We start from the raw sequence: 17,154 nt of genomic DNA on the forward strand, positions 1-17,154 counted from the left end.
TTTAAGGGCAATAATCTATACAGTTTATTAAATGTGATTACTGTTTCAGAAATAAAGTTTAGGGTGTTATTAATACATAGGAGAATAACCCAACAGTCTCAGAGAGGTCTAAAAGTCAAAGAACTTTCTCATAAGTAAGTAGGGCACATTGCAGGTAGTGCAATGCTGAAATTACCAGCCTAGACTCATGATAAGAAGAGGGGCTTAGAAGGAAAAATGTATTTGAGTGCTCATTTTTCATTTGCATTCTCTGTAGTGACATGTGATAGGAGATGAGTATGAACAGAGAACTTTTCCAGGTGCTAAAGTTTTGTAAGAAGCATTTAGAAAAAAAAAAAACAAACTCAGATAATGGAAGATTACTGAGCATCTTTCTGGATCAGTCATATGGGTTCAGCACACAACATGCAATATAAACTCTCTTTAAAGCATTAAAATCAAGGGGACCACTTGATGAATTGCATTTCAAAGATGTACAAAGTACACCTATCATGGGGGGAGAAGCTGAAAAGAATTCCCTCCGTTCCTCCAAAAAGAAAAGACCCCACAGTTGTTTAAGTGTCACTAAAACAAAGTAACCAGGAACACAAGGTCTGGAGAGTCGAGCAGAGAGTATTTGACATTCAAACCTACCTGCAAATCCACCACAAGGAACAAATCAAGACTCAGAGTAGTCAGAGTTAGGGCTGATGTTCTCTCCTTAACTGAGGGTTTTTGCACCTTTGTACCTCTTCCCAGCTCAGCTGAACCAGTTACTCTTGCTGTTAAGAGTATTTTTAATGACCATGGGAAGTGTGACAGAAACCTGGCAGCAGAGAGCCCACACTGCACTGTGCACCTCTCACAGCACAGCTCTGTCAGAGTGCTCTGGGTCAGCCACAGCATCACCTTCCAGGTACAACTGCTTTCTCCATGTGCTGCAGCCCTTCCTTGAGTCCTTCTCTGCATCCTCTGCTGGGAAGCAGAGGAAAGATGCTGTGGAACACACAGGTCCCAACAGCTGGACAGGCCAGCAGATGAAGATGTATCAGCAGACACTTGCCACTTTTGGATATGAAACCAAACTATTTATCCAGAGTTAAAGCAATTAAGTCTTCAGTTGCTTTAAAAAAATAACTATGGCTTTAACTCCTTTAAAAAGTGATTCTAAAGACAGAAAGCCTGAGCACAATTCAGACCAAGGAGGGCTTGAACTCCACTCTGAGGCCCACAGCTGTCAGGTTCACAGTTGCATTTAGTTTCCTTTAAAGAGGAGCTTTCATAGAAGGTTAAAGAATGCACAATTCAGTCATTCTTCCAGCACTCACTGGAAGTACCCATGTGCCTACACACCCTCATTTACCCTTTCAAAAACAGAGGACAAGTTTCACCCCATACCTCCAGCTCCCTGTCAGCTTCCCCAAGAAGGGCACCTGAAAGGCTTCTTGTTCCCATTCCTCTCAGTCACTTACCAGCCAGCTCCAACAAACACAGCTGATTGCACACTGGGTTATTTTTGTATTTCTCCAAAGAAAATAAAAGTCTCTGCTTCACATTCAGCCTTGTTGAGGGTATAAGCTTTCACAGGTGTGGTTTGCCAGCACATACTAGTTAGGCACTTAACACACATAGCCTGGGCACAAAGGAATCATTGGCTGAAAAAACCCCTAATTTTAAGGAATGATCAGTTTGTTTCAGAGGCCATAAATTCTACTGACTCCTGTGAAATCCATGAGTACTTCACAGCTAACTGAGCTATGCTGAAAGATCACTTTCCATATGAAACCATGACTGGGTACAAACCATTTACTATTCGTGGTTTAAAACCCACGTGAATTTCTCTTGAGCTACCCTGACTTTGATTTCCTGCCAGAGCTGTTCAGGTAATGCAATAAAGACCAAAGCTTCTGGATTCAAGTTCTGAAAGGTTGATCTCAAGCAGCTAGAGCACAGTAAACACAGAGGGTTTGGTGTTATTATGTATGGGAGGTACAAGATGCAGGGAAACAGCTAATTCTAGCCAGTGGGTTCTGAATTCAAAGGGACTTAAGTCTTTCAAGTCAAAAGAACAGAGCTTCTGTTGGTTTTGTTTGTTTTTAGAGCCCTGGAAAGAATGCAGTGCCTTTTCCATAGCCCTTCAGCCAGCCACATGAAGCTTGGGTGGGACTATAGATAAACAGAAGACAGTGCAGACTGGGATCAGGTCATGCTCCAGCCCAGGCATTTCAAGTCTAGAATGAAGGCCCTAGAATTTCCCCACCCTCACCAGTATTTTATTTCATGGAACAGATCCATCTAACATTGCTACAATACCACCTACAGGAACAGCAAAGCAGAAACCCCACCACAAGCTGAGGGCCAGGAGCAGTCTTAGCAAGACTTAAGACTGGAGAAAGCTGTGAGCCTCTCAAGGGTGCTGGCACCATGCTTCAGACAAGGTTGGTTGCATTCATGCACCATGGCAGAGGCATCAAGACACCCCATCCAGCCCCTCCCCAGGCAGGCAGGCAGGCAGGCAGAGAGCAAGGAGCAGCAGGGATGCAGACCAAGCACCAACAGCACAGAAAGGAATCCAGTGCAAGGCTGAGAGAAGTGCCAAGAAGAAGAAGAAGAAGAAGAAGCAGAGAAGAAGGAACAGCAGCAGCTTTATGGACATATTCTGGGAAGAGAATGCAAGATATGACAGCCAAAAGCAATGGGCTCCCTGTTCCCACTGGAACCAGCACCTTCCTGGCACTGTGCAGTTCCCTTGAAGAAGCACTGTCCTTCACACCACCTGAGCTGTCTGGTAGTCCTAATCACACCCTGTATTTAAACAAGCTAATAACCCCCCCAAAATGCAGACCACCTCCTCTTTCTTTGTCATGAGGGAGGAAACATTGGCTGTCTTGGAGAGCACCAGCAACCGCAGCCCATGAGGAATGCAGACAGTGAAATGGTACTAGGAGGGCCCTGCTCACAGAGTCTGTGGGACATGGATGGCATGATTTGGACACACACAGAACAAACAAAACAGTAAAAGGTTTTGAAACAGAATGAAATAGATCTTAGTGATTATATGTGGACCATTAAGGAAGCTTTTTTCTTAAAATTTGCTCCTTTCTGACCTTAAACGTGAAGATAAAAGGAAAAGCTGCACACAGATCTGACAGGCAATTAAGTAACTCTTCAGGACAGTTTAAAATTAAAAATCCTACAAATGAGCTAAAAGCTTGTGGCAGGTTGGTATTGATGGGTTTGGGTGTTATGACCACTAAGGGCAAGCAGAACAGCAGCAGGGCTCAAGGAGAGCCAAAAGCTGAATTAAGACAACCATTCCTGACTGAAGCGCTGCTAGATTGGTTCTCTTTACTCCTAGAGAATGGCTTCTTGTGATGGGAGCACTTCTGTGCTGCTTTTGAAGTGCAAGGTTATTCCTACATTTGAGCAGCACTCAGCACTTGGTGTTGGAGCTGTCCTGAAGTCTGGGGTCCAAGCTGAAGCTGCCATGAGGTTTTTGTGAAGCACAGGCACCTGTACCCCTCACAAGGTGCACCAGAAGCCTCCAGAATGTCGATCCTGCTCCTCGAGTCTGCACCAGAGCCAAAACGGATTTCCACTTTCACCCTTGGCAGGAGGGAATGGGGTGGGAGGTGCAGAGGGAGGGAATGTGAAGAAATAAAAGGCACTGGCCTGGGATAAAGAGTGCAGGGATGAAGGGAGCGGTTGGGAGTGGAGAGGGGGTTGAGCAGGAAGGACCTTGGTTGCAGTACCTGTTCCATCTGCGGGCGCTGTTACCAGTATGTCCGTGCACTGTCCGAGGGCTTAAGCTGCCAGCTCATATGGCTGCTACTGTCCATGGCAGCCAAATACAACTGTGATGACGCAAGAAAGAGAGAGAAAAAGAGAGTGCAGCCTCAACGTGCATGAAAAACACAGTGCAAGCAAGTGAAACCCTGGTGTGTGCCAGCGACAAGGTGGGCTCTACCACCCTAAGGGGATATCCCTGTGGCAAGAAGGAGAAATCAGAAGGAATGAGAGAAGGAAAAACACAAACAAACGAACAAAAAGCCAGGAAAAGTAACGGACAAACAATGCGGCAGGATCATCACATCTAAGTTTTCACCATCTGTTCACAGAAAGCTAAATGGAATAGGTCAGCCCTGTCTGCCCACTAGACATAACCTGCTTGGATGGTTATCTCCTTCTCCTCCCTCCCAAAAAGAGGCAGGGATGTGTGCTTTGGTATTCCCTTTTTGTCTCTCTCCTCCCACAGACAATTTGCTATGAAAAGTCACCATTCCTTCTGCCTCAGTACGGTCTCAGCCACCTGCTACGGAGAGCTGCAAATACAAAAATCCCAGAAAAGCCTTTCCCTGTCGCCTGCCAATATGAGAATAGAAAGCATTTTTCTCCTCTCCACTGCCTGTCTACTAGATCCCTCCAGGAAACACATTTACCCTGTAGCCTGGTTCCTTCTCTCATCTGGGGGAAGCTCCCTTTTCTATGGGTGCAGTGCTGCTCCCTCATCCTCCCCAGCTCCCACACTTCCTGACAGCCCTCACTGATGTCTGCCAACTTACTCTGAAGAAAAAACCCTTTATCTACTCCCAAACCCCAGCCTAAGGCAGCAGGACTCAGATTCCCACTCAGGGTATTGACACAAACAGCTACTGAAGCACCAGGGAACTTCTTGCCTCACTCCAGCCCCATGGAAGTGGAATTTGCTTTCTCTGAAGCAGAAGAGCTGTAGGGCAAGGGGAAGCAGGACATGGAAGGAACATGTGCCCTGGCAGTAGCAGAGGGACAGTGCCCTTCTGGCCCAGGAGACACCAGCAGTGCAGCACGTCAGGGGCTCTGCTGAGAGCAGATAACGCGACCAGAGCTCGCGATCGGAGCACGGGGCAGGAAACCTCTTTGGGAAGGGTGGAAGAGGTCTGGCCAAGGACAGAGACAAGGATCAACTCTGCACATTCCCACTTCCTCTACAGCAAGATGAACTGGTCCTCTTGAAGTGAAACCATGAATGGCACGCCCTCATTTCCACCACAATTCCTACTCCTTCATCCGCCAACCTCCTCTTCCTCCCCTTCCCATCAATTTGAACCAGGCACCACAGAGTGTGTTTTCTTTACCTACACCTGAAGACTGGTTGGTCATTAGGCATTTTACTACTCATCCTCTGCAATCACACCACCAAGTTAGTGAGCATTGGGATGGCATGTTCTCCAGGTTCTGCTGGAAATCAGGCTCACAGGATCCAGTGAGGGAGGGCAAGATGCAATTAGCTCTTACCCAGACATGAAGAGAAGCCCATGTTTTAACCAGCATACAGAAATGGCTATCAGGCCACTCCAAATACCAAAACCTTCCATGAAAGTTTCTTTTTTTCCTCCATAGGAAATTAAATACAAAAATAGATTTCAAAGAAAGTAAAACAGTTGTGAAAGAAAGATTCAAAAAAAAAATCTCAACAAAAAAATAATACAGGTTTCATCCTACCATCTCTTATGGGCAGATTAAGGAGAGAGGTTCAGCAATAACTCTGAATTTACAGTTTGAACAAGTTTCTTTTTAAACTTGAGGAACCAATGGCACAGATAGCAAGAACACTGCATGCAAGTGAATCATCCTGCTGAAGTCACCCATCAAGATTCTCATGCACTTCAGTGGTGGCAGGACTGGGCCCATAGGATTACCAGTGTTAATTGACTGAGTTTTATTTAGTCTTTTCATGTGCAATGTCCAAAGCAGCATAGCAGGGTTTTATTCTCCATGGCAGGTGAGACACAGCTTGTCTGTTCAAGCTGCTGCCATTTATGGGCCAGATCCTGTGTTTGGCTGCACAATCAGCTCCCTTGGGAGTACACAGGAGTGGCAAATGTGTGTTCCCCAAAGCTGCTGAAGCAGAGAAGAGCAGTAAAGAGAGACTTACTGAGGGAGGTGGGGACTCCCGGCCAATGAGCGGGGTATTCTCACAACGGGGGTTCTGGAAATTTGCATTCTGGCTCCTAGGAAAGGAAGACACACATGGTAACGGGGCACTTGCCATGCTTCCCTGGGGAGGGGCTCTGATGGGGACACAGGGCAGAGCATCCTCACCCCCAGAACTACTGTATCAGCTCAGCCTCCTTCAAAACTTTTCTTACAGGCCAGATGGATCCCCTTTTTCAGATAAGGGCATAAAGCCATCATAATTTTCCTCAGATTGAGCACTATTTTTACATTCTTACTCAGAAGGGCCCACAATGAATCACATCAAGTGATTTAAAAATAGGGCCTTGTGAAAATCTGCCTCCCTGCAGCATCAGAACTGCCAAGTGGCAGAAATGGAGATAAAATGAGGACAACGTCTAAGGGGATAAACAAAATGATGTGGCAGCCCAAAAAACGATGGACCCTGATGATAGTCCAAATGTAATCAGGGTTAGGCACTTCTGGAGAAAGCTCTGAAGATCCCACCTGGACTAGGTAGCTGAAAACTGCAACAGATGTCAGAGGTGACAGCAAATACTGTAGAAAGAGAGAGCCCACAGGTTTTTTCTTGGCTCTCAGTCTTTTGGGAGGCTTCTGGCAAGACTGCTCTGTGTGAAGAATTAAGTCTTCTGGTGATCAGAATCACTGTGTAATAAGAAGCCCAGGCAATGCTTTCCTCCTTCTTTTCTTTAGACATTTTCCTGAGTCCTGGAGCACAAAGCTGTTCCCATTTTGGAGCACGCTGTCTAACCAAACTCCTCCTAGTGCAGCACTTTCAAGCTATCCCCTTCTCCCATTAGATGCCAATCAGAAAACAAAATCCTTCACTGCTTTTTACCTCTAGGTCAGAAGTGCCAACCCTGCAGCACTGGAGCCAACAGAGATGGGAAGGGAGCCCTGTGGAGAGGCTTCCCTGGGGATACTCACATGTACTCCGTGACGGGAGCATTGCTGACTGTGTGTGCTGCTGCAGGGATGCTGGTCTCACTGCCATAACTACTGCCACAGCTATAGAGGCTGGGCATGTGCACTCTGTACAGATTATCGTGTGTCTGTCTGCTCCCCTGAGCAGCTGATTCTTCTTCCCCATCATCATCTGAGCCTCTGCAAGAAGGAGAAAAAGTTCCTCCTAGAACCCTACAGTGACCCCACGTGTGGGGTTTGCAGGAAACCATGGCAATCCTAGGAACCTCCCAGTCATCTTCCACATCCTCCACGTTCGTGCCCGTTTGGGATGGCTCAGGGTGGCAGCGTGAAGCACAGCCCACACCACAGTGACTCAGCCCTCCCACAGATCCCATCTGGAGGTGCACACTGTGTGATCCCCTCCAGCCTCCCTATAGGCTTCTCAGCAGGGGCTGCAGCTGCACAGCTGTACAAGCAGAGGATGGCTACACATCCCAAAATGTACAGCGTTAAAAAAACCCACAGACAACAAAAAAGAGAGGTAGTGGGGATGTAGTGCCATGCACCCCACAGAAACATCCTTCAAAACTGCAATCTCTGTCCTTCCATTTCCTATAGACATGTCCAAAGACTCTTAAGGATAAACCTCTGCAGACTTCTCTGAAATCCCATTCTGGTGCCAAAGGGTCTGCTTCAGCTTCTAGCAAAAGCACAGAAGCCTTTACAGAGACTATGTTGCAAAATTTGTGTGTAAAGGCTTTATCTTCTCAAAAATGCCAGGATTTTAAATCAGTGGAGAGCAGAACTGTTTGCCAGCTGGTTCCCCCTGCTTTCCCAGAGTATTCTCTTGCCCCTCCTAATAATACACGCTGCTCTTTTATCTCCCTAATTAGGGGGTGGAGCACCATGGGCTGAAATATATTTAATCTGTGCTTAAAGCTAGCGAAAGGTTCTACAGAGTATGGCCACCACTAGAACCTCCCAAACATCACCTGCAGCTTCTGCACCACACGGTGGCACTGAAGATCGAGGGATTGCAGCCGGCACAGTCCCTTACAGGCAATAAACCACGACATCCTCCACTTCCCAGAGGGAGGCTGGGGGACAAACGGTGCTCCACAGAATGCCAGAGGGAGCCCTTCAGCTCACAGCAGCAGCCTGAGCCTGCTGGGGTTGGCAGGGCAGGCACTCACAGGGGAGGCAGGGCAGGAGATGCCACCAAACCTTTCTCCATCCATCAGGTAGACTGCCCTGCTCTTCGTGGAAAGGTCTCTGCAGCTGCCTGTGCAAGAGGTGAGCAACCAGCCACAGTCTCAGGGGCTGTTCTGACACTTTTCTAAGGCCACTTCTCTGTGGGCATTGCAGGCTGGGCCAGCTCTGGCTTCCTGCTGTTGTTCAGGGCCTTCTATTTTACCACAAAAATCAGGATGACAGAAGAGATTTGCTGCAGCCTCTTGCTGTTCTGCAAGAGTAGAAAACTCAATGCCATTTAAACAGCTGCCTGTGGTGCAGCAGCCAGTCAGTGAAGCAAAGGTTTGCTAAAGACTCACTGATTAATCTGGTTATCATCATTAACACCAGTGCCAGTTTGCAAGTGCCTCACCTGCCCATGTTGTTGACAACAAGCCAGCTCCTGCTTTCCATTATCTATGCAAGTCAGTCACCTCAGCATGAGCAAAGCTACAAAGGCAGGTGTAAACTGCTTCTTATTCCAATGCTCTTCCCCACAGTAGAACAAATGCCTCAAGACAATGTGAGAGAGTAAGAATTTTACAGAGAGAGCAATAGTTCAAGCATGACCTGCATGTTACAGCTATAATCATTCATCTGACTTGACTCACAGTCCTGCAGTGCACTGAGTGCTCTGCACAGGGTATTCCAGTGCAGGAAGGTTCAGATGTTAGTATCAACCACAGCCAGAGCAAAACACAACCTTTTTTTTCCTGTTAGACCTGGGCTTATAAAGCCTCATCCCTCACACCCCTGGGATCATGTGGGAATGAGCTCCATATGCTCATGGGCACAAATCCAGCAGCCAGTTTTCACTGGGAAAGAGCTCTACAGTGCTCCAGGATCTAAACCCTCTCTGTACCTCTTCTGCTGCCAAGTGTGTGGGACGCTGCAGACAATGGAACTGAACATGAGGGCTGTGACAAAGGAGAAGAGAACCAGGTAGATGAGGCCTTCCACTCCATCATAGCAGAATCCTGTCAGAGCCTGGATGTAATCCTGCAGAGGGAAAGGAGCAGAGTTTCCTGATCACTGCAGAGTTACCACTGAGATCTTACTCAAAAGCCCTTCTCCAGATTGCACTCTCTGAAACAACTTAGAGACAACACACTCCCTTTTCTAGAGCATATTTCTATTTTAATTTCAGGCACTCAAGTGTTTCTCATAAATGATCTAACCCTTGTTTCCCCTCACAAAGACCAGCTTGGATTTAGACATAGAAATATTTTCAACCGCCCACAGTAAGACTTTAAGAGGAGGAAAAATAAACAGCCCAGGCAAATTTATCCACCCATCTGAAGATACAATATTTTTCATTAAGCCTTTTAACTCCCTCACAGTGTCCCAGGAACAGAAGGATGAACTGTCTGTGTCTCTGCTTTTAGAGGGGCAGTGAGGACACCAGCAAGGCTGTGCTACACTGTTCCAAGTGCTCTGCACTCCATGGCAAAGGCAGAAAGTTATTTGTTATACACAAAAAACCTGAAGGCCTCTATGGCTGCAGCTTGTAGATGTGTGAAGGCATTTTATCCACCTTCCTGTGCTGAACTTCGAACTCAAAACTAGCTTGATCCAAATTCTCATTCCCCTTTCTGCTACAATCAATAAGTAAAAAGCTGTTGTAAACTTCCACCAGAGGTTTGGAACTCCAAACAAACACAGGTTCTACACTCCCTTTGCTCTTCCTTAGCTCAAGGCCAGTTACCAAAACTCACCAAATGCAGACTCCTGCAGTCCACCAAAGCTGTCAGCTGCTGCAAGTTGATCTCTGTGGAGTTCAAAACCTCCTGGATCCGAGTAAGATACTCCTGCAAACAACAGGCCATGATTAGTGCAAGGGAATGCTTACCAGGAGCTGATCCTGGGCTCTGTACAGAGTTGAGGGAAGCCCCAAAGGACAGGGAGAGCAAACTTGAGGAGAGTTACCTTGGAGGTGGGGTGCTCTTTGCTGGCTGACTTCATCAGCTCCGACACATCGTCCTGCATTTCTACCAAAGCCTTGTGGCTTCCTGACAGCTTCTGCTCAACACAAAACATGCAATATTTCAGCAGTTCAGGCCACAGGGACCAACAGATCTCCTGGGAAAAGACTGAAATCCTATTTCCCAAATACTGAAGCATCATCTGTATGAATGGTACTAGTTAGAGATGTCCCAACTGACAGGAGTGCAGCTGCAACAGGGTTAAGTTTGACCTTTGGCAAACTGGAAGAAGTACAGACAGAGAGAAGAGGAGAGGGGAAGAACCAAAAGGAAAGAAATCCCAAAAACACAAACCCACAAACAAAGAACAAAATACATACACAAAAAAATGTACACACAGCTGGGGCTGGCTCTAGGACAGAAGGGAAGGAGAAAGAAAAGACACAAAGCACTCAAGTTCTCACCACAGAACACAGCTGGATTTTTTTACTCAGTCAGATGGATTAAAAAGACATAATGTTAACAGTGGAGGTTGTTTGTTTTAGGGTGCAGCCTTCACATCCCTTTAAAGCACCATGAGAATTTCACATGCAATAGCATGTCAGTACACAGAGCGACCAGAAATGCAACAGATGGCAGAGGTGCATCAAACCACAGCCCCAAGTGTTCTTACCCCACCCTTTAAAACAGAGGAAGACAAGATTTTTTAAAAAATCCTAAATATAAACGGGGAAGCAGCTGGTGTCTGCCAAATGGTGGGTGGTGTGGGCCCCTTCTGGCCTCTGAGGCACACAGCAAAGTTTGGAATGGGCCCAGGTGCTCTATTCTGCCCCCACACAAAAGAATAATGACTCACATTTACACTTTGGATGTTCAAAGGTTTGTAAGAAGCATCTGTGGAAAGCACTCCTTCACCCACAGAAGCAACTGCATTTTGGGAGTGGAGTGTTACCACTGTTTAACCCAAAAGAACCTTTGAGAAGAGATTCAAAGCAGGAATTACAGAGTTTCCCAACCTGGCATTAATTGTGGTGCTGTGTCTCCACAGTGCTGCTCTTTAGTCAAGTGCCTTGCAAACAGAGGTACCACCAACAAAGCCATGGCTCTCACCACATTACACACAGGCCCTTCTAAGGGGTGTCTTGGACCTGAAGCTGTGCAGGTGGTGATGCTGAAGTTGGAAAAAACTCCTCCCTAAATCCCAGTGCCACCTCCTGCACAGTTGGGAAGAAGCTGCCAAAGCTTTACCACCAGCCAGAGCCCTCCCTAAAGCAAACACCCTGTAGCTGGCTGAATGCTGACAGCAGAGCACTCCACCTGCACCTGCAGGTGAGGAGAGCCAGGGGTGGAAGGAGTTGGGGTGCTCACACTCACCTGCTGGAAGGGGTTGGGGTACCCAGCACTGCAGGTCATGTAATAGCGGAGAGTCTCTGGGGAGACACAAGAGGAGAAAGTCAGGGCAGAAACATCACCCCAGCTTTGCAGTGTGAGCCTGCTCCACCCAAAGCTAGATGGAACACAGGGAAAGCTTTATTCAGGAGTTGGCACTATCCATCACATAAACCTAAGACAAGTCATCAGTCTAGGGCAAGTCCAACTTCAGTACAGGGCAGACATACTCACAAACTCCAGATAAGGTTGTTCCTGTGCCCTGCTAACAACATCATTTGTTTCCAGGCTTGAGGATACAGCTGTGTTCTTCTTCATTCACACCAGCCTGGTGCCCTCATGAGCCCTCTACAGCACTGCATCAGCTGCCAGCACACACAAATGACAAATACCAGGCTTTCCCCTGCCATCCTCAACAATGTTATCAAGGAAGGAAGCTCTGAAAGATCTGATCATCCAAATACCTTTAGAATATTCCTCAAACATTTACAGTTCCTCTTCAGATGAATATGAGCATGCCAGCTCAGCAAAATGAAGGGTGATGTTGGTGTGATAAAGACTACAAAAGCCCTAAAACACACAAACCTTCTGCATTCCCCCCTCCACCAACACCTTTTCCTCTGCTCTTTTTAATCTCCTGTCTGTGCCTTTCAGTAATGCATATTCCAGGCTGCACAGCTATTCTGATGAGTCCCAACTCAGAAATCAGTAAAAGGCACAAGCAGAAGCAAGCAGAGCTGTGAAGGAAGCAGACCTGCCTGTATCCTGCCTCTGCCAGGCTTGCCATAAATATTGCATGCACCTTTGGGCAAGGCAGCCTGCTGGAGACAGAGTGCTGCAGCACAGCCTGTCAGCCCCTGTGTGCTGGCAATGCAACCTGACAGCTGTTATTTATAATTCATCAGCCTGCTCTGGGGCAGCTCCTGCCAGCTGCTCCATCCCCCTCCCACTGACTCTTTCTCTGGGACAGCTTACACCTCCCCAGCCAAGCCTCCAAACAGCAATTAGCAACCTGTGGGCAGACAGGAGGGCAGCAAGAGCTGCTTTGTGCCTCGCTTTGGGCAGACCACAGAAGTGACTGTCCACAAGCACTGAGCCAAGGAAAGGGCTGCTCCTGCCTGCCTTGTAAATCACACACAAGGGCTCTGTGAAAATGGATTAAAACACACCTGCACTGAGAGAACAGCAACAGCAACCCACAGCACCACACGTGGTGGCCCAAAGGAGCTGGGATCTTGTCATCTATTTATTTTAAACCAACAAACCACTACGAGTTTCTCCTAAGCTCCCACAGTGGTATCAAGTTTACATTGCCTTTTTAAGTGCAATAAATTGCATGACAAACTGCTAATGCAGAGCTCTAGAAATGTTTCTTGAGGGCCTTCAGGATCGTCCCTGGTGGGCAGATTAGAGATGAGAGCTCCTGATATCATAGTTTGCAGCTTGTAAGCTCAGGATAAAGACTGCTGGTTACATGTGAAGCAAAAAGCAGTACAGTGAAATAAATGCTTGCCTTGCTTCACCCTGGAAGGCAGGATCAGCAAGGATTCACTGTGGTAGCACTGGCTTTGCTGCTGACAAGTGTGACACTCTGCATAAAACGTGCTTCCCAAAATGGCTCAGCCATCAGGAGCAGCTTTGCCCTGCACTGAACCCAGCCTGTGGTGCTTTAAATCTGTGGCTGCAACAGGCAGAGAAGCTGTAGTGCAAAGCCTGGAAATTAAGAGGGCCATGTCCCCTGCCTCCATGCCACCAGGACAAGAGGAAGGAGCACGAGGCACCTTCACCTGTTTTAAACCTGGTGGAGGCTCTCCTGTACATCACCAAATCTCCCTTTTCTGACCAGAAGGCAGCTACATTAATGCATCCTTTGCACTTTGTTAACAGCTCCAGGCAATTTCTTCTATAATTATCTTTCTGGTGCATTTTCCTCTCAAGGAAAATTCCTAAAGGTTGATCTGAGTTTTGAAGCTGGCCTTTAGGCAATCTAGTTCATAGCAGAAGGGTTAGGCAGGGTCACATCTGCAGCTGCCCATGCCTGCTGTAGCTAGCAGCAATCCTCCTGACTCACTCCTGGTGCACAGGCATTGTGGGAGCAGAAGGCAAGGAAGGGAAACTACCTAAAATGCTTTATTTTTGCAAAATCTGTTTTTCCTAGAAAGGAAAGAAGAGCTTCCTACTAAAGACAGCTTCAGCTGCTAGAACTTACTGCTTCTGCAACCATGGAGACCTACTACTCACTTCAAAGCCCAGCCAAAATGCAAAAATGGTATTTATGCACCTGCCAAAAGGCAGTGAGGTCTGGAGAGAGCAATGAGAAAAAAAGATCCTAGCTCCAAAAAAACTCCTCACACCTAGAAGATCTTTTCCCAGCTCTTGTTCATCTCTAATTGAACATTCTCTTAGCAGCGCTCATTTTAGCCATACACCCAGATGAGGCTGTCTCTGAGGGTTCAGTCATCAGAGACAGCACCTGTGGTGTCAAAGCAAGGCAGCTCTTTTGGCTGGAGCCCCTTGCCCAGGTAAGGTTCTCCACCAGGAGTTTTGTTTCCCCAGGGCATCAGTCTGACAGCAAAGGGAGGTGTCTGCACAATATTTAATATTTAATATTTGATTTCTCTGATACATCCTGTTCTCATAGTGGTAAAAGCAAAGAGCTTGCAACTCTCCCTCCACTCCTCAAAGCTTTCTGCCAATCAGGAGCAACAAGAGCAGGCAGGAAAGCAGCTCCTCAATGCCAACATCAGCTCAGCAGGACTCTCCAGAGCCCTTCTTTGGCACACTCTGTCCTGCAGTGAGAGAGCTCAGTTACCCTGGGCTTGGGGAATTACTGCAGACCCCACTGCTCAGCTGAGGCTTTGCCCTGATCTCTTCTGGAGAGGGGACAGAGGTGCTGGTGGTGTCAGTCCTTGGGCTGATCCAGCTCTGGACTTGAGATTGCACCAGTGGGAGGCCAGTGAGAGGGTGGGCACAGCAAGGACCCTTCCTGCTCTCATCTGAGCAGCTCAGCTTCAGCACCCAGCCTGGCCAGCTCAGCTGGACCACAGCTAAAAGGCTCCTTTATCCATCCCCTGAGGCTCACAGCTCCCTCAGATGAAGGGACTGCCTTTCACCAAGCAGATTTCTGGGAAGAGAATCTGGAGAAAGCTCTTCCTGTTGTTTAGACAGATTGGGCCTTTTTAGTTAATTTTATGCAACAAGTCATCTGATAATAACATAATATCAGTGCAAAAGAATGGGACTAGAAGATGGCCTCCTGCTTTGAAAATGAACATCTTGGCTGCACCAAGTCTTTTTACTAGCAGCAGGAGTTGATTATACAGGCACTGTTCAATTCCATTGGCTTTATCTCAGTTAATGAATACAGGGTGAGTTAGGCACATACATCAGCCTCTTCTGCAAAATTATTTAAGTATTTTCTTCTCCCAAAAACCTGCATTAAAGTTCTTTGCCTCCCTTTTCTCCCCCCATTATTTTTTAAAACAGCACATTTTATCTGCAAAACAAGAACATCTCTTCTCTAGCTAAAAACATGACAATAATAATGCACTTAATCAGATTATTCTCAGCTCCATTAATTCCACTTAGATTTGAAAACAGCAATTAATACATAAACAAGAATATTAACACACTAGTTACCCAGTATTCAACTCAGTTATTTTTCTGTGAGAACTACAACCACCAGCAGCAAAAAGCACATTGCAAATATTGATGACTCAGTCCCAGTCTGAATGTCAGAGCATGGAGAACCTTGGAATACATGGTATGTAACAACAGCAACTAAAAGCAGTGATTAAAGAGAAAAATTGACCCAGCACTACCAAACTTCTTAGGATTACTGGTTGGTTCTTATATCCTTAAAATGAGATGACAGCACCCAGCCCTGGCCAGAAGCAGATCCCTCAGCAGGAGTCTCAGGCCAGTTTCAGCTGAAGTGATTCTCACAGCAAATGTGATTCCTACACCTGTGATAACTCCCCATGGATTCTCCCTCCATGACCTACCTGAGTCCCTCCAGCCACCCACACTCCCTTTTAGTGTGTCCATACCTATTTCAGTCTGTCTATACCTCTTTCAGTGTGTCCATACCTCTTTCAGTCTGTCTATACTGCTGTCAAAGCTGGAGAGTACCATCCAAAAAGCAGAGACAGCAACCCAGAGAGCACCAAGCACCAGAACCAGGGGCTTTCAAACAGGGCCTCTTCCTCTGAGGACAGCATGGATGTCCAGCTGCCTGTCCCTGTCTGCTGGAGCTCCTCACTCTCCTACATACAGCTCAGCTGATCACAAAGCAGCTGCTACAGTTTGCAGCCAAGGGATACTAAAACTTATCCTAGACTTTTAAAGAAGTTTTATTGGGATTAAAATGTAATTGCCTCACTGCAGTCCTCATGTCATCATTTTTCTTCCTGCTCAGATTCATGGGAAGGTCTCAACATTGGGGACCAAGAGCTATTTCCATAGCTTTGGAACAGCAGTGAAAACCCACATGGGAAGACAGAAGACTCAATCATCTCCCAGCCAGCTGCCTGGCTCAGAAATTGACAGATTTCCTTCAGGAGTAAGGAAAAGGTGCTCACCAATGCTCCAGGGTGCCTGGCAGCAGGAGCTGATGATGCCTTGTGAAGGCTGACCTAGAACAGAGTCTAGATGGAGTTAAAGAATAAAGTAGGGATTTATTAAAAGGATCTCCTCAATGGATCCACCTTGGGCAGCACAAGAGCCCAGCCAGGGCTGCACCCAAGGTGAACCTAAATGGTCCCAAAATGCACGACCAGGGGTCTCTCACTTTTGTAAGTTCTGGTCCATTTGCATTTTGGAGTCAATTGTCCAATTCCAGCTTTAGGTAATGAAGTCTCATCCTGCTTGTTTTTCTCTCTTTAGTTCACATTGTTTTGTGCTCTTGGGCCTGAGATTCGGACCATTTGTCCTTGGTCCTCAGCTAGAGAAGGAATTGTTTTGTCTCACCATGCCCTGATGTGAAGCTCAGACCCACACACTAAAGCAGCACAGAACCTGAAAAACAGAAAAGCTCAAACCTGAGGCATCACTGACACACTCAGCCCCCATGGAGGGGCCACCCCTCCAACCCAGGCCTGTGGCAGCCCCTGCCCTTGCTGCTCTTCCCCATTTCCCTCAGAGCCATTCACTGATATTTAGGGAGCTTTAACAACTGTTCCATGGTGGTGCTGCAGGAGCAGAGCCTGAATTCCCTGGGGGAGCCAACTGTCCCTGCTGGGGAATGCAGGAGGAGGGATGGAATGTCAGCCTGCACTGCCTGGGAGCCTCCCAGTGAGCATTGATCCTGATCAATGGGAATCCACAGGAGCCCAGCAGACAAGCACAGCTGAAATGGACAAGCAGCACAAAGGGGCCTTTCTTTGGTTCCCCAGGGTCAATCTGATTGCTACCAAACACGCTCCAGAGCTAATCTGGGTTACCAAATTATCACAGCACACAGCTGGCAGGAGCATCCTATATTTCCCCTTGGCCTCACTGACCCACTTGCCTCTTGCAGAGCCAGGAAAGCAGCTAGGCTCCTGAAGCCACACCTTTGTCACCTTCACAGCCAAAAGAGGATTTTCATCTTGTGCTAAGCACTCATTCTCTTCCCTCACTACATTTCTTTGTTGCCAAGAGAGCTGCCTGGCTCTATCCTTCCCACAAAAATCAATAAATAAGGCACTCCAAAAATAAGATGCAGGGTTGCAAGATCAACCTGTACCTATCCTTTTATACCACATTCTGCCTCCAGACATTTATGTTTTTCACT

At 47.1% G+C, this 17,154-nt stretch overlaps 1 protein-coding gene across 3 annotated transcripts in view; it reads right to left on the bottom strand.

Moving 5' to 3' along the window:
* The window catches only part of TTYH3 (tweety family member 3), a 75,667-nt gene that overhangs the window by 7,194 nt on the left and 51,319 nt on the right, over positions 1 to 17,154 (bottom strand). The window contains exons 8-14 of one of the 3 annotated variants that reach the window (XM_050980003.1): positions 11,367 to 11,422; positions 9,997 to 10,089; positions 9,786 to 9,878; positions 8,933 to 9,069; positions 6,862 to 7,038; positions 5,894 to 5,969; positions 3,732 to 3,833 (exon numbers count right to left, since the gene is read on the bottom strand). In XM_050980003.1, coding sequence (XP_050835960.1) covers positions 3,753 to 3,833; positions 5,894 to 5,969; positions 6,862 to 7,038; positions 8,933 to 9,069; positions 9,786 to 9,878; positions 9,997 to 10,089; positions 11,367 to 11,422 — 713 coding nt within the window. In that variant the 3' untranslated portion in view covers positions 3,732 to 3,752. The remainder of the gene's footprint in view (positions 1 to 3,731; positions 3,834 to 5,893; positions 5,970 to 6,861; positions 7,039 to 8,932; positions 9,070 to 9,785; positions 9,879 to 9,996; positions 10,090 to 11,366; positions 11,423 to 17,154) is intronic. The other 2 variants (XM_050980004.1, XM_050980005.1) reach the window with 2 other exon arrangements.

This window comes from Serinus canaria, chromosome 14, assembly GCF_022539315.1.
Source record: "Serinus canaria isolate serCan28SL12 chromosome 14, serCan2020, whole genome shotgun sequence".
NCBI classification, from domain to species: domain Eukaryota; kingdom Metazoa; phylum Chordata; class Aves; order Passeriformes; family Fringillidae; genus Serinus; species Serinus canaria.